Source organism: Pseudophryne corroboree, chromosome 5 (genome assembly GCF_028390025.1).
Source record: "Pseudophryne corroboree isolate aPseCor3 chromosome 5, aPseCor3.hap2, whole genome shotgun sequence".
In the NCBI taxonomy this organism is placed as follows: domain Eukaryota; kingdom Metazoa; phylum Chordata; class Amphibia; order Anura; family Myobatrachidae; genus Pseudophryne; species Pseudophryne corroboree.
In genome coordinates, this window is record NC_086448.1 from 92,127,231 (window position 1) to 92,153,263 (window position 26,033).

At 43.7% G+C, this 26,033-nt stretch overlaps 1 protein-coding gene across 2 annotated transcripts in view; it reads right to left on the reverse strand.

The window, feature by feature from the left end:
• Positions 1–5,176: 5,176 nt before the first annotated feature.
• ZNF804B (zinc finger protein 804B) overlaps positions 5,177–26,033 on the reverse strand; it is a 498,712-nt gene continuing 477,855 nt past the window's right edge. Inside the window, exons 1-2 of one of the 2 annotated variants that reach the window (XM_063921474.1) lie at positions 14,003–14,086; positions 5,177–8,873 (exon numbers count right to left, since the gene is read on the reverse strand). In XM_063921474.1, the coding sequence (XP_063777544.1) occupies positions 5,405–8,873; positions 14,003–14,040 (3,507 nt within the window). In that variant the 5' untranslated portion in view covers positions 14,041–14,086 and the 3' untranslated portion in view covers positions 5,177–5,404. Of the gene's footprint in view, positions 8,874–14,002; positions 14,087–26,033 lie in introns of those variants that run through there. The other variant, XM_063921473.1, reaches the window with a different exon arrangement.

The following is a 26,033-nucleotide window of genomic DNA, read 5'->3' on the forward strand; positions in this document are numbered from 1 at the left end:
ATGAGGGAGGATATCACACTGCATAGAGCTCAGAGGTGTGTTCCAAAGTCTCTGTGCTCAATATATGATACCATGTGACTGTGACCTATGACAATCTTTAGCATTTTTACTGTATTTTAAAATATTTATTACTATTACATTTTTATGGCTTACAATTGTATTGCAAATTAAAACGCTTTGACAAATTGGCCTTTAACTATCTATCCTGTAATCCAAATAAAAAGTTAACACATGTACACATTAACATGGTTATCTGCATTTTTGGAACAACTGAAAAATGTCTGCAATTCAAAAAAAAAAGTAATTCTAGCATCAAAATATTTTTATCAACTGATGACGCTAAAAGCTTCTGCAGAACTGTCTGTGATGACATAAGATATCTGCAATGGATCGATCTATCTATCGATCTATCTATCTATCTATCTATCTATCTATCTATCTATCTATCTATCTATCTATCTATCTATCTATCTATCCATCTATCTAAATACAAGAAGATTAAGTGCTTCATTATAGTACCATAACCAATACATACTCCAAGTCCATTCATTTCGATAGAAAAATTGACACTTACCAGCAGCAAAATGGTATAATCTATCTCAGAGTTGCCTACCCTCCCTCATTCTGCAGGAGACTCCCTGAAATAGTAGCAATCTCCCTAACTCCCTGAATAGTCTATCAATCTCCTTGATTGCAACTTACCCCCATTATGCAGCTGTTACAATCCTAGGGAAAAAAATAATTTGGAGATACATACATTCAAATGGGATCTTGTGCACCATTTTCCTGCATTGGTATAAGACACAATGATCCCTATGGCTACATGCATTTTAAATAAGGTTTCTCGTGGCCATTTACAGTATAGTATATGGAACCTCTTGTAAAACACAATACACTAACAAATCCTGCAAAATATCAGTGTCTTTTCTTCAAGAAGTAGATCTTACTACCTTTGGGGCTCATTGACATTTGGATGTAAGTCATTTTCATGACACACCTCTCAAATGTAGCAGTACACGTCCGCACTGATAGGTGTTACTTTCACAATCTCCCTGAAATGCTTTTTCAAAAGTAAGCAAGTATGCTCCTATCTATCTATCTATCTATCTATCTATCTATCTATCTATCTATCTATCTATCTATCTATCTATCGTTACTTCATTGCTTAATGTGATCAAATACAAATATATAAAATGAAATTCTACATAAAATGTATAAGATGAAATACTCCTTGTACGTTACACCTAGAATATGAAAAAACAAACAGTAATAAAATTAATAACAGCATGTTAATCATTATTACACTACATAATACACTAGTATTCAAATTGTGATATGCATAAACAAATGTTTTTCTAATGACTTATTATAATTACTTATAATTATAATGACTTATAATATAATAATAATTTCCCTATAGATTGTAAGCTTGTGAGCAGGGCCCCCCTACCTCTCTGTCTGTCTGTTTTTGCTCAGTTTGATCTATTACTGTTGTTCTAATTGTAAAACGCAATGGAATATGCTGCGCTATATAAGAAACTGTTAATAAATAAATAAATATATAATACAAATAATAATACATTTATACTATTTATAATGTGCTTTTTTCTTTTTTTCTTTTTTTTTCATATACAGTATTTACGCAATGTGGTCACATACCACTTGCACCATAGATATAGGAATGGTGAGGGCAGTGAATCAATGCCTTTTGTTTATTTTATTAATTTTTAATTCATCTTTTTGTCATCACATCTTTTCATGCACCCCGGTGTTTTATCCGACTTGTGTCCGCTGTATTTTATAGCAGATATGCTTGGTGGAGGTCTTACCTTTAAAAGCCAATGATGCAGGAAAGCATGAAACCACGGAACATGTCTTACGTTTAAGACTGATGTAATAGCCATGTTTTTAATTCTAAGGGATAGAGTAGGACTGACCAGACAGGGAAGACTTTGGCGCGGTTAATCAGCCAGCTCCGGAGTGGTGACGTCACCGTGACGCATCCTCTCAGCTTACACAGACTCAACCTTGGGCAACCACCTGTAGCCATAGTGACTAAACCCTCTGCCAATAAAAAAGAAGCCTGCAGTTGCTATAACAACGACAACACCTACGGCTGTAATGCTATACAATGCAGTGCTCGCAGTGAAAGCCACTCCAGCCTTCGGACGCAGCAGCAATAAAAAAATATGCTAATCCCACAGGAGGCTTCTGAATAAAAAAAGATGCCTCCTGCCAGCATCAGAGATACGAGTGCTGCGTCTGAGGACACTGCATTGGCTCATCATTCTGACTGTCGGTCACGATGATCGCAGTCATTGTCCATCTGAGTAAGTGGAAGCTTAGAACGGGCGACGGAACTCCTCTGTGGAAGACACAGACCCTGACCTCAGCATGCCTACAGAATGGGGGCGACTCGCAAAAATGGGAAAGCAGTCCCCATTACAGCCCCCGTTCCATTTGGAGGCACTGTGGGCCTAATTCAGACCTGATCGCTGTGCTGCTAATTTTGCTGTCCTGCGAGCGGATAGTCGCGCCGCCCAAGGGGAGTGTAAATTCGACCATGCAAGTGTGCGATCGCATGTGTAAGCCGTGCTAAAAATGTCCCTCAATCAGCGGACAGCTGCAAATCCGTTGGCATCACACTCACCATTAAATGTTTTTCCACTGTGTGTAAGGTGTGCGTATCCCAAGACTTACTCCTATAGTGCGAAGAGAAGAGGCTGATCGGGGCCAAAGCTGACGTCACACACCCTCCCTGAAAACGCTAGGGAACACCTGCGTTTTCTCTGACACTCTCAGAAAACAGCCAGTTACCGCCCACAAACGTCCGCTACCTGTCAATCAGCTTGTGAATGGCTGTGCGATTGAAATTTTCGCACCCGCTTGTCGCTTTTTGCCGATGCCTGTTTGGCGACGCGCATGTGCATTGCGGTGCATACACATGCGCAGTCAATTGATAACCGCCCTCTGTGCAAAAACGCACAGCAGCAATCGGGTCTGAATCAGGCCCTGTGTGTGATAACATAGGATCTGTTCTGCACATGTGCACTCTAGATACCAGAATACTGTACATAGTTGTACACAAACGGTTGGGTTTACGTTCAACTATGAATCATGATCATAAACAGAGTTACAATACTGTATGTCTAAAGCAATTAGAGTCACATAGACTGTATGTATGGACTGATAGAGAAATAATCTGAAAATAATTGCTGTTTAGACTAGATGAACCTAAATAGAATGTGTGTGTGGGTGTGTGTTTGTGAAAGAGCCTTCTACATTCTTCCCTTTAAAATGTAAGCTCTCACGAGCAGGGCCCTCTCCCCTCATGTGCTTTTCCTTCTCTTAGGGGGTATACGCACGGAGCAATATTAGCCTATTTTCTAAGCGAGCACGCTAGATCGCTTAGAAATTAAGCACTGATCGCTCTGTGTGTATGCCCCATAGCAATAGCGATGCGCGGCCCCGCGTGTTTCTATCGCTGGCTCAGATCTTGACTGCATGCATTCAAGATCTGGCTAGATCGCAAGGCTCTCATTGAGGTCTAGTTAGGATCGGGCTAGAACACATCGCACTGAGCCCGAATCGGCACGTGTGTATGCCCTTTTAGACTATCTCCTACTCCATACTAACTACATTGGCACCTAACCCCTGGTTTCTGCCACCCTGATGATCAGTGTCCTGTCCCCTAAATGCAGCCATGTTAATATACCCTGTAATTGTCCTACATTGTCTTGTACTGTAAGTCACTGTTTATGTACTTTGTTAGACACTGCGGAACCCTTCTAGCGCCATATAAATAAATGATGATAATAATAATGATAATACTGTGTCATAAAAACCAGATTATAATTTAAACATGTTTATCTTTGAATATTAGTTCTCAACCATCCTCCAGCTTTATTTAGGATTTAAAACATATGGTATAAAATGAAATAGAAACAGTACCAAAAAACAGAGTGCATCCTGTTTAACCAGTGCAGTAAGTTCAAATTTATTAACAGGGAAGGTAAATCACAAATCCCTTTTCAGGACCAACCACTCTTGTGTCCCAATAGACTACTCATATGTAGATATAGGTAACAAAGGTCCTGCATACCATAAAAAGTTTGTAATACAAAGGGGAAAAAATATATAAAATATCCAATAGGAAAATCGTAGCTAGCACACATGTAAAAAACAGTAATTAAGATTTGATTCTCTGCCCATATAGGAGATCCATTAGTTACTGTAGGTAGGTAAACCCAACACATTTTATCTATTTAGTCAGACTTCATCAAGAGGATAACCTCTTAAACAGATGTGCCCTTGCACATCTTACAGTGTAATCGCGTCAAAAGCAATTTATTTTCTAGCAATTAGCGTGTCTGCAACCCGCTCATGGGTAAGATGAACAGTGTCACATATGTATATGTAACAGAATACATATATAACAAAATATATAGAAAAATATGCTATATGCTAAAAAGAAGAACACTATGGTGGATGGTTCAGTTACTATGGCTACAGGATGTCGGCCCAAGGTTGGGTCTGTGTCATCAGAGGGGAAGTGTCGTGATGACTTCAGATCTGGTTCCTGATTGTTTGACACGTGGGAGAGTATGCAGTGTATTTAAACGCTCGTACATATATATATAAATATTTTATATATGTGGTCCCTGAGGAAAGTCTCAATAGAGAGAAACTGAAACGTTGTAGTTTAACTATCAGTAAAAAAATAAATATATATATATATATATATATATATATATATTAAAATAGATAGATAGATAGATAGATAGATAGATAGATAAGAGAAAAGGAAGAGAGAGGAGTTGGATTCCCCGAAACATCGCTGATGAGCCTTCACTTTATTTAAAATAAGTTCTTATCAAGTCCCATTTGAGCGCCTGCTTCATTTGTTTTTCTTTTGTGTGTATCTATCTATCTATCTATCTATCTATCTATCTATGATAGATAGATACATCACATCCAAATATATAGATGTTAAATTAACAACATATGCAAAATTAAAAATGTTTCTAAGTGACACAATCAAATGACAAACAAATAAATTAAAATAATATTGTTTTTGTTTTGGGCAAACCACAGAAACACTTGAGAAATACTTTTCTGTGCCATTTTGTAGTCAGATCAATTATTCTTTATTTTATTAAAAATAATAGCATTTTCATTATAATAAATTCACATCATATACCATATCAAATGGACAATCAAGAACTACAATAAACATAAATTCTTAAAATCTTAAAAGTAGATTACCATGGATTAAACTAAAACATTTCTACTAAAAAAAAAGATAAATCAAAAAGTAGTGAAAGAAAAGAAAACCTAACAATGTAACATAATCTAATCTTCAATATGTACTCTATTATGCGAGTAAATTTAAATCTAGCAAATATTAATGAGGGTGACTAGGCCCAGAATGGTGATGAAAATCTTGCCCTTGGAACAGTGGGTGAATTAGAGGATGCAATTGTATTGTAGGGTGCATTCCTGTGTTGGGGTGCGGAGTGAAGAGTGTTGGGATAAGGGTTGCATGTGGGAGTGCTTGAATAGTCAGGTGGGCAGGGTGAATGGATGTTGCTGAAACTAAATGCAGTGGATGTGCCAAAGGATGACCTATGAGCGGTGCAGGCGTTGGAAAGAGCGTTGGTGTTAATGATGAAGAAAGGGTAATAGGAGAAAATTGTGACTGGGGGAATGGATTTAGATGGGGCAATGGAAAGTGATTGACATGGGAATGCATGGAAGCTGTCACAGCATATCGCTGCATGAGAGCATGATGGATGGTGGTGATAGACGGATGGTGTTGGACTGAAACGGGCTGAATAGTTTGTGCACTTGAGAAGACAGATGATCCATTGGTGGGTAACGCTTTAAAATGCTTTGTCATCAGCTGCTTCTGCATATGCTGCTGTGCCTGAATTTGCAATAGCTTATACTTGTCTACTTCTTCTGGTGAGAATGTAATAGGTTGTTGTGCTAGAGGAGGAGAAGTTGACTTATGATGGAACCTTCGACTATCATCTGTTTTTCTAAAATCCTGCATAGTACTGTCATAAAAGTATTTTATATTTCCTTCCACATGGTTTAAGTTCATATTTACATCAGGCCGTCCCAGTCTTATTTGTTCTTCTTTGGTCTCTGGTGTGTTGGTTTCACCTAAATGTCTTAGATGGGACATCGCACATGGGAAGTTAAGGTGACTTGGGCCGGGGCTTTGCATAAAAGGTTGCACTTCACCAAGGAATTGTCTTGGTGGTTCCACAACTGGAAATTCAGTTCTACATTCTCTATCTATGTGAATGATATCTTTAAAAGGACAGTTATCAGCAGTTGTGGTAACATTGACTTTAGAGACTTCTGAAACGTTGAATTTGCAACTGCTGATCCTATCTTTTAGCATGTGGTCCGTATGATAAAGGTCTACATTTCCTCTAGCTTTTACATTATCATGCAATGGCAGACCTGCTTTTTCATGATCATCGGGAGGAAGTTTTATAGCAAAATAATTCTGAGATAGCTTATTAAGTTTCATATTACCATACTCCTTAGTATCGTGAATGTCTTCTATTGGCTCTGTGGCCTGTTGACTCTCTAACATCAATTCTGTAATCAGGGACTTTTTGTCATTTGCTATAATTTGCTGTTCTATGTCTTCCGAAGACACCAGGTCTTGATGATGAAATGCATGTGATGACTCCTTTGCAGTACTGTTCATAAAACATTCTGTTGTATGCGGACTTCTGGGAGATCCAGAATTGTGACTTACTTCTTCAGGGGAAGCACTAGTTTTGTTGATTCCTGATTTCACAGTTGCAGAGCTTTCAATGCTGTTTTCTTGCATGGAAAGCAATCGTTCAACAACAGAATCTGCACCCAAGTCATCTTTTTCCTTCCGAAACCAATGTTTGTTCATGGCATGTTTGCAACACAAAAGATGTTCTAAATACTCATGTTTTGAGGTCTTACTAAAAGTTTTGTGCTTTTGATTTCTGCATTTACATTTTGACTGTTTATCAGCTTCCGAAATGCAGTCATTATCAGAAGACATATCGCTGTTGTGCTTTGCTGGTATGTGGCAGTCTCCTTTCGGAGAGTCATCATGAGTAGTTGTTTTGCTAAGTAAGTCTTCATGCCTGCAAGTTGAACTACTACTCACTGAATAACTACAAGAGGATGTCTGTGAAAATAATGTTTTCTGGGAAATGTCAGAGTTTGTATCACTCTCTGAGTCTTTACTACCATCACCGTTATCCCAAGAGAAACTATTTTCAAAGCGACTATGGTCTTTACTTTCTTTAGACTTGTTTGAGCTGTACCCCCTGTCCTTAAAAACCATCTGATCCTCTTGTAAAAACCTCCTTCTTTTCAACTCCTCTTTGGAATTTGCCATTTCCTTAATCCGGCTATGATCAGGCGTTTTGCTTCTCTTGGAATGGTCATGATAAGACCTTTTGCGTTTTCTCGAATGGTGACTTGACCTGACAATGCAGTTCCGAGAATGACTGCAATGGGTGGTAACCTGAGGTCTGTCATCATGGAAATGATTGAACTTGCTTTTGTGTGTGTATTCTGTAGCTACTCTGTAATTGTCATAAGATTCCATTTCTCTTTCTGCCGTTCCCTCTAGGTGCATTCTGTCTTTCTTTGGCTCTAAAGATTGACTCTCTGTTTCATTCTCCGCTTCTCTATCCATCTTGATACCTGAGGCTTTATCCTCATGTCTGTTTTTAGGCGGTTCACTGCTCTCGCAATTCTTTGTGTCTGTTTCGCTTGACTTTCCAATTTTGCCTTTTTTAGAACATTTAAAATCAAAATACAATGGATTGCAGGTGTAGGATATCGAGGGTTGAGTTTTAGTAAACAAAAGGAGTTCTGTGGGCCACTGAAGGATAGTATTGCCATCTTTGCTTAAAACGCTAAGAAAAGATAGTGTTTTGGATGGAGCAGCTGTATTTTCGGATTCACCTACCAAATTTTCTGGGCAGTCACTGGGGTTTTGAACTTGATCATTACATCCTTCTGAATGTCCTTCCTCTGAGTTTACACTTAACTTCTCTTTACCATGTTTTTGTGAGAGTAAGTGGTTTAAATGCTCGATTAATATTGCATCTGCAACTGTGTGCTTGTTGGAACAAGTCTCTTGTATATTGCTCTGAGCTTGGCAATGGACCTCCACTGGAGTCTCAGGCGAAAACTCAGTCTCTAAAGAAACATTTACTTCTTTTGGACTCAGTTGATCTACGCAACGGGTGTCTGGAGATTGCATTTCAGCTGTTATGTTTGATTGGGCAATTTTGCTATGTTCCTTTGTGTTATCCTGACTGCTTCTGTCATCTTTAAACTTCTCTACATTTGCAGGCATATTGTCTGGCAGCGACACGTCTGTTTCATCTTGTTGAGACAGCGCAGTGTTTTCCGTTACACTGTCATTTATGTGTGCATGGTGTCTAAAGCTTACAGACACTTGCTTGGCTTTGTGGTGAAGTAATTGGCTGCATTCATTTACTTCTTCCACGCTCTCATTGAAAACGGATGCTGAAGAATCCAGCTTTAGTAAAGCTTTCTTGGAAAAGCAGAACGAGACGCTTGCCCTGTTGGTGACACTGCTGCTGTTTGAGAATGGTACGTGTAGTTGAGTCTGATTTTCAACAAAACAGCAGCTGCTGTCATTCAGCACCTCCCTGCTTAATAAAACGTCTTGTTTGTTCTCGGCGGTGCCACCGCTGCTGCTGGTGATGGCTTCGCCTTTGCACGTAACTGCACACCTTGAACTTGAAACTCTGTCATCTATGTTTGTGAATGCATCTTCCTGTGATCCATTTAGTCTGGGTGCTTTAAATACTGGCCCCTCATCTGCAACACTGGAAAAAAAAGGAAATACAGTAGTACGTTAATGGCAAATATAAATAATATACAAAGGTTCATAGGACTCTAACACGTAATGCTCTTGAAAGTAGATTTGCTTAATTAAATTTTTGTTATAAATATTCTTAATTGTTGCTTGAAAACATGTAGGTTTAAGGCAGTACTCATTGCCAGTGATTGTACATATGAATGAGATTTATGGCTCATTCACATTCTGACTTATCATACACTTGTATTGCAATTTCAGATACGGATGGTGTAATGGTTAGCATTCTTGCCTCACAGCACTGAGGTCATGGGTTCAATTCCCACCATGGCCCCAACTTTACGGAGTTTGTATATTCTCCCCATACTTGCATGGGTACTCCGGTTTCTTCCCACAATCCTAAAATATACTGGTAGGCATAGGCAGATCCAGGGGGAGGGCACTTGGGCCCATGCCCCCCCCCCTGTCATCTCTGACTTATTTATTTTTTCAAAAGGAGAACAGCAGCAGCACTACTGCTATTTCTGTCAGTCAGATTTGATAAAAGAGCCGGCAGGCACTAGGACCTGCAGCGGCTCTAACAGCAAGTCCGTGTGGTAACCAATGGGGAGGCTGGAGCTGCAGCTCCAGCCTCCCCCTGTTCACACTGCAACCTACCTCTCCCACTGCCAGCCAGCCAGAGTCCAGCCCAGGCGCGGGGTTCAAATGCCAGCATCAAGTAAGACTGTTACTTATGACGGCGCAGAAGACTTCATTAGCCCTCACTGCACCGCACAGTTTCCCAGAGCTTCCTCCTCCACTTCCTTTACCACCATGCTAGGTGCAGTCAAACTCAGCTCAGCTTTGAGAAGGCGGCCCGTGTGATTGTGACAGGGCTGTCCTGCAGATGTCTTATGCTGCTTGTTGGAGATCCAGTTGGCCGCTTCTGCTAATCAAAGATGGGCAGTTTGTGTCCTGGAGTCTCAGTGCAGTGCCCAAAGCAAGATATGCTGCTCCTGCCACCACCAACTAAAAACTTTAATAATTATATTGTGCTGGGGTGCCTTCCAGGCTCCCATAACTAATGGAACATGTGACCAACATTTCAAGGCCCAATCAGCCTTTTCATCAGGGTGAAACATTGGCAATAAACCAGGATGCGCTTCTACAGCCAATCATTACCTGATGGCATATTCTGTGAGGCCACGCCCCCTGTGATACCACTCCTCTTATATGGGAGCAAGCGTGCCTTAGGTGCATGTAAATATAACTATTACCATTCCCCTATCATGATGCCCCCCCCCCCTTTCATTTTCTTCTGGATCCGCCCCTGCTGGTAGGTTAATTGGCTCCCAACTAAAATTAACCCAAATGTGTAAGTTTCTGCATATACAAGTGGTAGGGAATATAGATTGTAAGCTCCACTGGGGCAAGGGCTGATGTAAATGGCCAAATATTCTCTGTAAAGTGCTGCGGAATGTATGTGCGCTATATAAATAACTGGTAATAAATAAATAAATAAATACAATTTGAATGGTCAGAGCATCTCTCAATTTACAAAATAACATGTGCCTCAAAATACCATGACACTGGTATTGCTTTTAATGTTGTTCCAACTAAATTGCCTTTATTAATACTCTATATGTTAGTGTAAATGGGGGAAATAGCTGGAGTTTAGCAATAGGTGCAGACTTAGTACAATTGAAAATTTACACTGGAGGGACAGTAGGTGGCGCTGTATTTTAAAGCTAACACTGTATAGTCTCACTTTGTTGTAGGTACACATTTCTAATAATCTTGTTTGTTAATCCTCCATGTTGTATTATTGGGTTGTTCTGTTCACAATTAATTTAATCCAACAATCTTTCCTGTATTTGATGCTTCAACAGAGAAGCATACTCTGCAACAAAGGAAAACTGACCATAGGAACCAATAAAAAAAACCCTGTGTTCTGTACAAGTGGCAGAGACCAAGTGAATTAAATAACAGATAGGTGAATCCGAGTTTAAAATAACCATAATAGCCACCTCTTCCTGCGTCTGCTTGCGTCTGCTCCAACTGCGCATGTCAAAGAGAGACATTATTACTCATCATATTGGTGTCATCCTATCTATCTATCTGTCTGTCTATCTATCTATCTATCTATCTATCTATCTATCTATCTATCTATCTATCTATCTATCTATCTATCTCTGTGTAATTAATTACACCAATGTCTGTCTGTCTATGGCATGTGCAGTTGGGGCAGATGCAGGAGGAGCAAGTGGTCATTATGGGCCCCACATATGCCAGAAGACCAGGAGGGAAGACCAAACCATTGGTCAACTCTCCAACACCAGGTGCATGGGAGAAGCAGGATGCAGCATGTAGGTAATAGTTACCATGCAACACCTGTAATAGTTACACATGCGACACTCTTTGTATGGCAGCGTGGTGCGACCTGCTCACAGATAACTGTGCATGCCTACTGACAATGCCACTCAACATTAACTGCAGGCATCCAGTGCAATGATTTACCCTAATAGTACATGCGTGCTCTGAATAGGACAACTGATGCAATGCAAGTGCCAGCAAGGGCAGCACAAGTAATGAAGAGGAAGGGGCCCCAAAGGTACTTGCTCTGGCCCCTCAGACATCTTTATCCCTGTACTTACAGTATGGTCATATACAAAAATGAATAGAATATATGGGTTAAAATGAAAGCATCACACAAATAAGAAAAACATCTGGCAGACCACGGATGAGCGCAAGCCAGGTAATTAATAGTATTACAAGGGTCACTATTATGAGCGTTTCTTGGTCTATGTAAAGTGACTGACTCCTCAGTGATTATTTCCTCATTAATTACAGCTGTCAAGATGAGTTTGTTTTGTTACTGTAGGAAATTTACACTTCATTCTGAGAAGTATATTTCTGGCACTGGAAATGAGAAATGGAATTACGATGCTATCAACTGATGCTCCTTCCTTATCTACCTAAATATGTTCTAATTATCTTTCTTTCTAAGGAACAGCCTTTTCGTTATCATTCTTCCACAACTATTGGTCCCCTGTCTCTATATAGATGTGTCCATATACACTTATCCACAAACACATAAGGCCTGATTCCGTTTGTAGGGAATTGCAGTCTCAGAACACAACTGCATCCATCAAGCGCGTTTTGCGCTGGTTACAGGCAGAGCCGGCCCTAATCAATATGATGCCCTAGGCAAGATTTTGGCTGGTGCCCCCTAGCACCGCTGCTAGTTCTGCCTCTGACCCTGCACCCCTTTTCCCATCAGTTCATATGCAGATACAGCCACAGTCACACACAGAATATAGGCATGCCGCATATCATTTTAATCAGCAGAATCTGCTTGTGCCCCATTGCATTCCAAATGCCCTAGGCATTTGCCTAGTTTGCCTATGCTTAGGGCCGGCTCTGGCAGAGCCTATGAATAAATCAGTATGCCAGCTGCTGCCCTTTTGGCAGTCGAAAAGTGATCCTAGGGTTTTATATAGTTTTACTGGTCTACAGATTTTAGCAGCGCCCCATAATGTTATGGGGCACTACTAAGTGTTATGTGGGTTAATGCGCTGTAATACTTCACCTTTGGTCACAGGTACGAACCCCACTAGGGTTTTAAAATTAAAGTTTCCTTTTCTCAAATTTATTTTAATGAATATATTTATTGCTTTAGACCTGAATGGTCTTACAGTCAATTGACTATCAAGTGGACTAATTTAACATTAATTTAACAAACAAAAGTCCATGATAAACAATTTCTATAACCTGGAAAAGAGCAATACTCCTAATTAGTGCAGATAGGTGAGTGGGCGAATTCACTTCATCACTCCACAAAGGGTCATAACTTATGGAGGGGCAATAAAAATATTTGTAGTTATTAGCATTTCATGTTTTAATATTTTGTCAAAATCCAACTGATGCCCCTATTGTATAAGCTCTGCCCTCCAAGGTCCAGGTTTTTTTATGTCAGGAAAAAAAATGTATCTGGGATCCAAGTTCAAGATCCACGCACTGGAACTCAACTCGGGGGCCACCCTGTCAGAGGTGTGCTAGGACTTTCCACTCTTCCCGGTCTGAGGCATGCTAATGCTTACCACACTCCCGGGTAGGCGTGCCAGGTCTTATCACACTCCCGGGTAGGCGTGCCAGGTCTTATCACACCCCCGGGTAGCATTCCGGGTGAAGTAGTCGGGGTGGGATTCGAACCCACAATGACAGCTTCCCAGACACTGACGCAGACACTACGCCACAGTAGCTGAGAGTAGTTCTAGGACCCATGAAGCTTAGTTACTATGATATCATGCTTCTAGGCACTGTGCAGCAGCACCACCAGGGCAGGAGAGTCTGTTATAACTGTGACCCTTTTATGTTTCATAGCAAATATTTTTGCTGTTTTGTAATAAATTGTTTAGGATTATATAGATTTGAAAAATAAAACATGAAATTATTATTAATCATTACAATTTAGTAATTAATAGTTAAAAGTATTTATATAGTAGGGAAAAGTGACTATGGACTAAAGGACTGACTGGGAAATATTGAGTGGACACTAATGGTCTCCTGAATATTGGGGGATGGAGAACTTTCCAGTGGCCCTCGTGCTTATGTTGATTCCCTGTTAATGCATGCAGGGCGGATGGCAAGGGTGACGTGCACAAGTCTTGAAGTTTCTTGGTGACAGGCGTTGAAGTTTCCAGAGAGCGGTGCTGAGAACTGGGTACATTGGCCGGGAGAATCTGAGTATCTGAGGGGAAAAGGGAAGGGGGCCCTAATTTGCACACCTTAATTAGGTAATGAGGTGCTACTATGCTTGAGACTTAATACAGCGTACAGAGGGAAAAAGTAGCAGGTGCACTGTCTCATACTAGCTCAACCTGTAATAACCAGAGGCACTTAGCATATTCCTAGCCAGGGCTATGAGCTTACCCACCGCATCAAGGTAGCCTCTCATTGGGTAAGTCCCTAACACTAACTATAGGGGTTCAGATCCAGGGAGAAAAGAAGCTGTGTCTGTGAGTGCAGGATCTCTGGTTACCCAGAGAGCGGAGCAGCCGTGACAGCCGCTGATACCTGAGCTCTTCCCGCTGCTCGCCTAACGGACAGCCCATATTGCCTGCCAATCCAAACTGACACGCACCCGCAACTCACACCTACCGCTGCTTACCGCAGAAAGGGACAGATGTACTAAGCATTGCAGAGTGATAAGGTGGAGAGAAACTACCAACCAGTCAGCTCCTAACTGTCATTTTTCCAACACAGCCGGTAACATGTCAGTTAAAAGCTGATTGGCTGGCACTTTATCTCTCTCCAATTTATCACTCCCAAAGGCTTAGTACATCTCCCCCACAGTCCGGCCCCACTACACAGCCAGATGTCAGTCACTATAGCTGTCCACCCTTCTTACTGTACCCCTCTCCACCAGCACCTGCAGACAGAACGGGCCTCTTCCCAGCCAGCTGTCAATCACCATCGCCTGCCACTCATCAGGCTGGACACCATATCTGCTGATGTTTGAAAGCAAGAGCCCTAATAGCCACCAAAAGCCAGGACAGTGCCCAGGGCAAGACAAACAATGGAGAGAATGGAGCTACAGCTCCAGGCCTCCACATAAAATTAGGCCCATCATCATGACAGTATGATGAAAACAAGCCACCTAGCTGTCCACACGGTCGGCCATAAAGTTTTACAATTGTATTTCTAGTTTTCTCACAAAATTCTGCAATTTTTCTTTTTTTATGTATTTTGTGAGACAGTGCGTCTGATAGTGTAGGGGTGTACACACCCACACAGCACTGACCACACCTACACAACACTGACCACACCCACACAGCACTGACCACACCCACACAGCACTGACCACACCTACATGGCACTGACCACACCCACATGGCACTGAGCACACCTACAAGGCACTGACCACATCCACATGGCACTGACCACACCCACACGCCACTGACCACAACCACACAGCACTGACCACAACCACATGGCACTGACCACACCCACACAGCACTGATCACACCCACACAGAGTCAGGGGAGTGTACAAGGAGCAATAGGCAGATTATTGGTGGAGGATTGCTGAGGTCTGTAAACACTCCCATGCACTGTAGCCGCACACAGACACAGCAGCAGGAATCATCCACAGCAGTGAGCATAATTCCCATAGACATTGCTGTATAATAGTTCAGAGACACGGAACACCAGTCACCAGATTACACTTCAGGAAGTATAAAGTATAGACACTGGCACTGTCTAGGTGACCTGTGTGGGGAGTAGGAAGGGTATTATGTATCTCTCTGGCTAATCTGTGATACATGTGAGCAGTCCAAGCTTCCAGCAACGTTAGGGTACACTAGGGCATCTAGTGTATCTCATTTATTATAGGAAAGTGTGGTGAAGCAGGGTAATAATAGAGAGGTGTAGAACTGACGCTTCCTGTGTTAGGCAGCTGCAGCAAAGCCCACATTGTCACGCAGAGTAACTAACCGCTAACCTCAAAGCCCCCTAATAATATATCCAAACCCACACTATTCACTGGTGTCAGACATCCAGGCTGGGCTATGGGTAAATCCCATTCACATACCTTCTTCCACCTTCCATGATAAAAGAACTGTGCCCTCAGGTTGCGGAGCCCAGAGCCGGCCCTAATCAATATGATACCCTAAGCAAGATTATGGCTGGTGCCCCCTTTCACCCCTGCTAGTTCCGCCTCTGACCCTGCACCCCTTTCCCCAGCATTTCATATGCAGATACAGCCACAGTCACACACAGAATATAGGCATGCTGCATATCATTTTAATCAGCAGAATCTGCTTGTGCCCCATGGCATTCCAAATGCCCTAGGCTTTTGCCTAGTTTGCCTATGCCTAGGGTCGGCTCTGGTTACAGACACCAACCAGCCTGCATGAGCTGAAGCTTACTCAGGCTGGCCGTAGGATCCAGACATCAGGGTCCAGGAAGTTAGTGCCTGACGACGTAGACCATGGACCCATCACACCTGCAAAACGGGAGCAACACACCTCCATTTTGAAGAACGTTGCTGGGTGTCGGCCCCACTCCAGCCCCCAAATACCACAGCATGTAAATCATACTGCGGCTGAGGGGGCCTGCGAGCGACATTGGTAGACCCGTTCTGCACATGCACATAATGGGTCTGTGCAGACCCCCAAAGATCGTATTTGTACGCAAACCAACGGATTTGTGTACAAATATTAACCAAGAGTGATACTGTAAAATCAGATGTGCATAGTCTATCTAATGCACAAACATCAACATGTCAGGAATACAGATCCACACTTTCTCTCATGGTTAAAAGAATATCTGGACCTACAAACTAATCAGAGGCTACACAGTGCTACTATAGTGTGATACTGTTTGTAATATTTTATTACATATTCATTTTGGAAAAAAGCTGCTCACAATTCAAATACAATTGAGCTTATCTGAAATAGATTTTTAAAGGCCAGAAACTGGTACAATCAAGTCTTCCATGGACTCATCCACCACATGAAAAGCAATCCAATAGCACCAACAGAGCTCTAGTAATATCAAATGGGAGGCTACTCTATGCGTTTCATCGGCATGGCTTCATCAGGGGTGGCACACTCTATGGGCAAATATAATAGCATATTACATTTCTCCCTCCTTCTCTGTGTACATAAAGGCTTTTGGTACCATAAGCTATGTATTAGACTTTTGTGATATCTCTCAAAATCAGGACCAAGCTAAATGTCAGGATTCCACAGGATCAGTTAGGGTATTCAGCAGCAGGCTCAGAATTTGCAGAACCGGCTCAAACAATGGGCGGTATTGAATTCTTTTCACCCCCTTCTACACCCGTTCTGTTTCTGCTGATGGGCGTGGTATAATAATTTCAGCTTACTACCCCTGGGTTAACGAGGGCGCACAACCCTTTACGCAGCTAAACCTGATTACTATGGGCTCGATGTACGCGATAATGGGTTCACTTTAGAAAGGAGATTGGGCATCATATAGCATTTGAATACCACCCAATGAGTCATATCTCTACTCAGGGGCAGAACTCCCAAAGGCAATGGAGACACCTTCCTCTGTACTCCAAGCCCTGAAGGGGCACTGGCATGTATTGTACAGCAGCACATGTGTGGTTTACAGCAGGATCCAAGTGTGACTGCCTCTCTTCCAATGGAGCTCTGCGGCGCACCCGCTGCTGCTGCAGAGTTAATCCGCTTTGTCCCAGGAGCCCTGCTAACACCTGCAATAGGGAACAGGACGGCTCCCATCTGGTAACCTGCACTGCAGCAAGCAACGATCCACCCACCATTACTGCTGAACTGTGAGATGGGACCCACTGGTAAATGCTGAATGTGCATGCTACAGTTGGCTGACTCACGTATGTCTGGCCCTGACCCACTGTCCATTGTCACACAGCGTTGCTGAAGCCATGCCAATTCACTGATGGCTCCGGTCCCTATAGAACGGGTGAGAGTGATGTCTATATAATTCTGTAAGCTGTGTGTGTTTACACACACTCACACACACACACACACACACACACACACACACACACACATATACCAGTGACGTGCGGTGAGGTCATTGGCTGGGGAGGCACTGCTATTTTTATATATATATATATATATATATATATAGTGTTTGAAGTGGAAATTTTGAAGTGGGGGTATGCAACAGTTAAGGATGCAAGTATGTGCGCGCCAAAGGCGCGCACGCTCCAGAAAAGGGGGCGTGGTCACCCAATAGGTGGCGTGTCCAGTGTTGTAGAACCCCTTATACTATCTAGTACTGGTGCCCCTTTTACCTTGTAGCACACGGTAGGAGCCGAAATTCACATTATAGCACATGGGCCCTCATTCCGAGTTGTTCGCTCGCAAGGCGATTATAGCAGAGTTACACACGCTAAGCCGCCGCCTACTGGGAGTGAATCTAAACTTCTTAAATGTGCGACCGATGTATTCGCAATATTGCGATCAAAACCGAGTTAGCAGTTTCTGAGTAACTCCAGACTTACTCTGCCTGTGCGATCAATTCAGTGCTTTTCGGTCCCGGCTGACGTCATAAACACACCCAGCGTTCGCCCAAGCACTCCCACCGTTTCTCCAGACACGCCTGCGTTTTTTCCGGAAACGGTAGCGTTTTCAGCCACACGCCCCTAAAACGCCGTACATCCGCCCAGTAACACCCATTTCCTGTCAATCACAATGCGTTCTCCGGTGCGACGAAAAAGCCGTGAGTAAAATTACTTTCTTCTTAGTAAAGTTACTTGACGCATGCGCAGTGCGAACATTACGCATGCGCACTAAGAGAATTCTCACTGCGATGCGATGAAAAATACCGAGCGAACAACTCGGAATGAGGGCCATGGTACGAGCCGAAATTCACATTGTAGCACACTGAATGAGCCGACATTCACATTGTAGCACACTGAATGAGCTTAAATTCACATTATAGCACACTGAATGAGCCGAAATTCACATTGTAGCACACTGAATGAGCCGAAAGTCACATTGTAGCACACTGAATGAGCCGAAAGTCACATTGTAGCACACTGAATGAGCCGAAAGTCACATTGTAGCACACTGAATGAGCCGACATTCACATTGTAGCACACTGAATGAGCCGAAATTCACATTGTAGCACACTGAATGAGCCGAAAGTCACATTGTAGCACACTGAATGAGCCGAAAGTCACATTGTAGCACACTGAATGAGCCGAAATTCACATTGTAGCACACTAAATGAGCCAAAATTTACATTGTAGCACACTGAATGAGCCAAAATTCACATTGTAGCACACTGAATGAGCCGAAATTCACATTGTAGCACACTGAATGAGCCGAAACTCACATTGTAGCACACTGAATGAGCCAAAATTCACATTGTAGCACACTGAATGAGCCCAAATTCACACTGTAGCACACTGAATGAGCCGACATTCACATTATAGCACACTGAATGAGCCGAAATTCACATTGTAGCACACTGAATGAGCCAAAATTCACATTGTAGCACACTGAATGAGCCCAAATTCACACTGTAGCACACTGAATGAGCCGACATTCACATTATAGCACACTGAATGAGCCGAAATTCACATTGTAACACACTGAATGAGCCGACATTCACACTGTAGCACACTGAATGAGCCCAAATTCACACTGTAGCACACTGAATGAGCCGACATTCACATTATAGCACACTGAATGAGCCGAAATTCACATTGTAACACACTGAATGAGCCGACATTCACACTGTAGCACACTGAATGAGCCGAAAGTCACATTGTAGCACACTGAATGAGCCGAAAGTCACATTGTAGCACACTGAATGAGCCGACATTCACACTGTAGCACACTGAATGAGCCAAAATTCACATTGTAGCACACTGAATGAGCCGACATTCACATTGTAGCACACTGAATGAGCCGAAATTCACATTGTAGCACACTGAATGAGCCGAAATTCACATTGTAGCACACTGAATGAGCCAAAAGTCACATTGTAGCACACTGAATGAGCCGAAAGTCACATTGTAGCACACTGAATGAGCCGAAATTCACATTGTAGCACACTGAATGAGCCAAAATTCACATTGTAGCACACTGAATGAGCCGAAATTCACATTGTAGCACACTGAATGAGCCCAAATTCACACTGTAGCACACTGAATGAGCCGACATTCACATTATAGCACACTGAATGAGCCGAAATTCACATTGTAGCACACTGAATGAGCCGAAAGTCACATTGTAGCACACTGAATGAGCCGAAAGTCACATTGTAGCACACTGAATGAGCCGAAATTCACATTGTAGCACACTGAATGTGCCAAAATTCACATTGTAGCACACTGAATGAGCCAAAATTCACATTGTAGCACATTGAATGAGCTGAAATTGTGATAGCAGGGAGAGCCAGAGTGACGACAGGGAGAGAGAGTGACGACAGTGACAGCAGGTAGAGAGAGTGACAGCAGGGAGAGAGAGTGACGATAGTGACAGCAGGGAGAGAGAGTGACAACAGTGACAGCAGGGAGAGAGAGTGACAGCAGGGAGAGAGAGAGTGACGATAGTGACAGCAGGGAGAGAGACGACAGTGACAGCAGGGAGAGAGAGAGAGTGACAATAGTGACAGCAGGGAGAGAGATTGACGACAGGGAGAGAAAGTGTGACAGTAGGGACAGGGACAGAAACGACAGGGAAAGAGGGTGACAGCAGGTGAACATTACCTGACTCATTTGTTGCGGCTGGTGGCGGTGAGTGGCTGGCGGCGGTGGGCGGCTAGCGGCGGTGAACGGCTGTGCGCTCTACACAGCCGCCGGCCGTCAAGCAGGGGCTTCTGTCTGAGAGAGGGCGGAGGAGGAGAGCACCGGGCGCCGCTCAATTCACGCTGGGTCTGTGGCTTCCCGCCGCTGTCGCCGTGCACATTAGCCAGCGTTTGGGCCAGCGGTGGACATGGAACACTCTTTAGCTAGTAGGGGGAGGGGGGTACATGGCACACACACATTAGCTAGTAGGGGGGGACATGGAACACACACATTAGCTAGTAGGGGGAGGGGGGACATGGCACACACACATTAGCTAGTAGGGGGAGGGGGGACATGGCACACACACATTAGCTAGTAGGGGGAGGGGGGGGACATGCCACACACACATTTAGCTAGTAGGGGGAGGGGGGGGGACATGCCACACACACATTAGCTAGTAGGGGGAGGGGGGGACATGGAACACACACATTAGCTAGTAGGGGGAGGGGAGACATGGCACACACACATTAGCTAGTAGGGGGAGGGGGGGACATGGAACACACACATTAGCTAGTAGGGGGAGGGGGGACATGGCACACACACATTAGCTAGTAGGGGGAGGGGGGACATGGCACACACACATTAGCTAGTAGGGGGAGGGGGAGGGGACATGCCACACACACATTAGCTAGTAGGGGGAGGGGGGGACATGGAACACACACATTAGCTAGTAGGGGGAGAGGGGACATGGCACACACACATTAGCTAGTAGGGGGAGGGGGGGACATGGAACACACACATTAGCTAGTAGGGGGAGAGGGGACATGGCACACACACATTAGCTAGTAGGGGGAGGGGGGGACATGGAACACACACATTAGCTTGTAGGGGGAGGGGGGGACACGGAAAACACTTTACCTAGATTACAGTAGGAAGATCTTCCGTTCCGCTCTCCCCCTCCTCCCTGTACCGCTGCTGCTGCACTCACTGCCTTCAGGCTCTGCCTGTGTGTGACAGGCGCCGGACCAGCAGCGGCAGCAACAGCAAGGACACTGTGAGTAAGGAGGCAGGGAGGGGGAGCTGCTCTTAATGAAGTCAGCCCCGCACGGACTCCTGAGCATCCCGGCGCCGCCGCAGCTGGAGCAGTATGAATGGTCCCGGCGCCGCTTCTCCCGGCCGCGTCTATGTGATTGGACCAGCGGATCCAGCACTGGATCCGCTGTCCAATCACAGGTGCCTCGCTATACCATATTTGTTTTCCATGTTTTGAGGGGGGGGGGGGGGGGGGCACCAAACTCCAACTTGCCTCTGGGCGACTGGGATGAATTTACACACCTGTCTCTACTTGCAGTTGAATGGGCCTGAATTACCGGCATTTGCACTGAATGAGGGCATGTGAAGGGTGCTACAGTAGGTTGCAGCAGTAGGTTGCAGAGCTGGATTTAGGCCTTATGGGGCCCCAGGCAAGATACCGGTTTGCGGCCCCTCTCCCCAAAACAATTCATAGCACTATATTTTTGTTCTTTATTCATGCTCCCTACCATTATTTGTCATTTTTCCTACACCTCATACCTGTCAGCGTCCGGGGTCTTACCGGCACGCCGGGGCCGTGGGGTTTGCTGTACAGGCGGCTTGTGGGCAGCGGTGGAGGAGGGCTGCTGCGCCGGGTCCGTGTGCAGTGGTAGGCGGCAGTGGGGGGTCCGCTCGTGGTGGCGGGATGCCACTGCAGCGGGTCTCACCCACTTAGGCGGTTGCTAGGAGACCAGGGGCAGGGAGCTGTGTGGTGTATACAAAAAGGTCTGCCTTACTGGGAGCCGCCATGTTGGAGACCAAATTCTGAAGCATAGTGCAGGCTTCCTGTTTTTTCCAGCCAATCCAGGGAGAGATCTCCTTATAAAAGGGGGCTGGTTTATGACAGGGACGCCAGTGCTTCAAGTTACAACCCATTTGTAGGTGCTTTAGCCTGTGCTCCCAGGATTCTTGCCGTGTCCTGGTAACTCCTGACTCTGCTAGCCGTTTATTTGCTGCTGCAGTCCTGCCGTTTCTAACCTACTGCTGCCTGTGGATGCACTCCTGGAAACCCCGGTCCAGTAAGAGCCTTTGGGCACGGACGGTCCCGGGCTACAGCCTCGTCTTTCAAGCCACAGTCCCTAGTTCTTTATCTTTAGCCACGTCTTTAAACCACCATTCACAGTCCACAGATCATTATCTACAGCCTCGTCTTTAAAGCCACAGTCCGCCGTTCTTTATCTTCAGCCACGTCTTTAAACCACCATTCACAGTCCGCAGTTCATTATCTACAGCCTCGTCTTTCAAGCCACAGTCCGCAGTTCTTAGTCTTCAAACCTCGTCTTTAGTCATCATTCACAAGCCACAGTTCTTTTCCCTCAGCCTCGTTCTCAAGAACTACTACTCACTGACTCATAGCTCTGCCTACGTTCTCCTTTGATCCCTCGTCCCATGAGAAGGAACTATATCCAGCCTCCACGTCTTCTTCATCCGCAGTCAACTACTTCCTTGGGCAAGTCTCAGCTGTCAAATCCTCAAATCCAGCCAAGCGTGACAATACCATAGTGCTCCTCACACAATATGCCACACACCGTAACTCCCCTTACACATTATGCACTGCACCATAACACCCATTACATATTATGCACCACACTGTAACACCCATTACACATTATGCACTACACCGTAACACCCATTACACATTATGCACTACACCGTAATACTCATTATACATTATGTACCACACCATAACACCCATTATGCACTACACCGTAACACCAAATTAACACTATGCACCTCACCATAACACCCATTATACATTATGCACCACACCGTAACACACATTACACATTATGCACCACACCGTAACACACATTATACATTGTGCACTACACCGTAACACATTACATATTATGAAACACACCGTAACACACTTTACACATTATACACTACACCGTAACACCCATTATACATTATGCACTACACCGTAACACCCATTATACATTATGCACCACACCGTAACACCCATTATACATTATGCACCACACCGTAACACACATTACACATTATGTACTACACCATAACACACATTATACACCACACAGTAACACCCATTATACATTATGCACTACACCATAACACTCATTACACATTATGCGCTCACACCGTAACACCCATTATACATTATGTGCCACACCGTAACACCCATTATACATTATGCACCACACCGTAACACCCATTATACATTATGCACTACACCGTAATACCCATTATACACTACACCGTAATACCCATTATACATTATGCACTACACCGTAACACCCATTATACATTATGCACCACACCGTAACACCCATTATACATTATGCACTACACCGTAATACCCATTATACATTATGCACTACACCGTAACACCCATTATACATTATGCACCACACCGTAACACCCATTATACATTATGCACTACACCGTAATACCCATTATACATTATGCACTACACCGTAACACCCATTATACATTATGCACCACACCGTAACACCCATTATACATTATGCACTACACCGTAATACCCATTATACATTATGCACTACACCGTAACACCCATTATACATTATGCACCACACCGTAACACCCATTATACATTATGCACCACACCGTAACACACATTACACATTGTGCACTACACCATAACACACATTATACACCACACAGTAACACCCATTATACATTATGCACTACACCATAACACTCATTACACATTTTGCACTACACCGTAACACCCATTATACATTATGCACCACACCGTAACACCCATTATACATTATGCACCACACCGTAACACCCATTATACATTATGCACTACACCGTAATACCCATTATACATTATGCACTACACCGTAATACCCATTATACATTATGCACTACACCGTAACACCCATTATACATTATGCACCACACCGTAACACCCATTATACATTATGCACTACACCGTAATACCCATTATACATTATGCACTACACCGTAACACCCATTATACATTATGCACCACACCGTAACACCCATTATACATTGTGCACTACACCGTAATACCCATTATACATTATGCACTACACCGTAACACCCATTATACATTATGCACCACACCATAACACCCATTATACATTATGCACCACACCGTAACACCCATTATACATTATGCACTACACCGTAATACCCATTATACATTATGCACTACACCGTAACACCCATTATACATTATGCACCACACCGTAACACCCATTGTACATTATGCACCACACCGTAACACACATTACACATTATGCACTACACCATAACACACATTATACACCACACAGTAACACCCATTATACATTATGCACTACACCATAACACTCATTACACATTTTGCACTACACCGTAACACCCATTATACATTATGCACCACACCGTAACACCCATTATACATTATGCACCACGCCGTAACACACATTAGACATTATGCACTACACCATAACACACATTATACACCACACAGTAACACCCATTATACATTATGCACTACACCATAACACTCATTACACATTATGCGCTCACACCGTAACACCCATTACACATTATGTGCCACACCGTAACACCCATTACACATTATGCACCACACCGTAACACCCATTATACATTTTGCACTTTCTGTGTAGTAAGGGAGAGTCCTGAGTCTGCTCTTGGTCAGTCAGATTAGATTTAACTGCCTATATCCCACTGTAAGGAACTTGAACACATTCCTCTGTTGGGCAATAATTACAGAGAAGTGTCCATACAAGCAGACATGTAGTAGAATAGCAGTTTTACCAAAAAGATTTGCAATAGCATTGATGAACAATCAGTGGTGGATAGGGGAGGTTCATCCCTGGCATTCGCTCCATGCATGCGCCATAGGCGTGCACATGGATCGAATAGGGGCATGGCCACACATCACTGCAATGTGACCACGAGTTACAGGAGTGCAACCTCATGGCACGTCCCATCTAAGCATGCCGGCAGAGCAGAGCACCGACCAGACTGATCCTTCTGACATTTGCCAAATGGCCAGTATGGCTGTGGTAACAATGCACTACTACAGTATATACATGAACAGGTGGGGGAAATATGGAACAGTGAGGGTGTTCCTTGATAATTAAGGAGGAAGCAAGTATAGTGGAGCAGCATAATAGTGATATTTTTATTTATTTTTTCCAAGTATGCTGACTGAAACATTGTTAGGGGTGTTGCTTTGCTCTGCAAGCCATTCCATCAGATTGCTAATGGGACACATTGTGCAACTTTCATCTAAGAAGCACTCATCTAAAGATACTCTTTTGGTCCAATCTTAAACTAGTCTTCACACACATATACAGGTAATAAAGACAGTCCCTGATCTCCCCTAACACTTAACAGTGTTTTTGGAGAGAGACAGAAGTTTTCAATTTAGGGAAGGAATGGTTCTACAGCAGTAGGAGGTTGGACTTCAGCACAGTTCTTCTTGAGATTTTTCAGTTCTACTTGAGATTTTTCTGCATCTGCAGAAAGCTAGGTGCACTTCTAGTTGGTGAGGTATACCCCGGGAGTGGAGAGTAGGTGTGCATCTTGGTGCGCTATAGGCAGACTATCTAGGTGTGTAAATCCAAACCCGAACCCAAGTGAGGGCTTTTCTCTGGCCTAGCTGGATTAGTAAACCCTGAGAGGTAGCTCCCAGCACTCACTACAGAAGTATAGGCCCGTGACATCATAAAGGGCAGTGCTCCACATGGGGACCCCAGCAGCCACATTACAATGACTGAACAGAGAACCCTACTACAGTAGATACATAGCCTGGAGACCCTGCCAGTCCCTTTGCACACATGCCCTTGGAGGGGACACACATGGGGGACAATGAGAGCACACAGAAGAGTGGTTACAA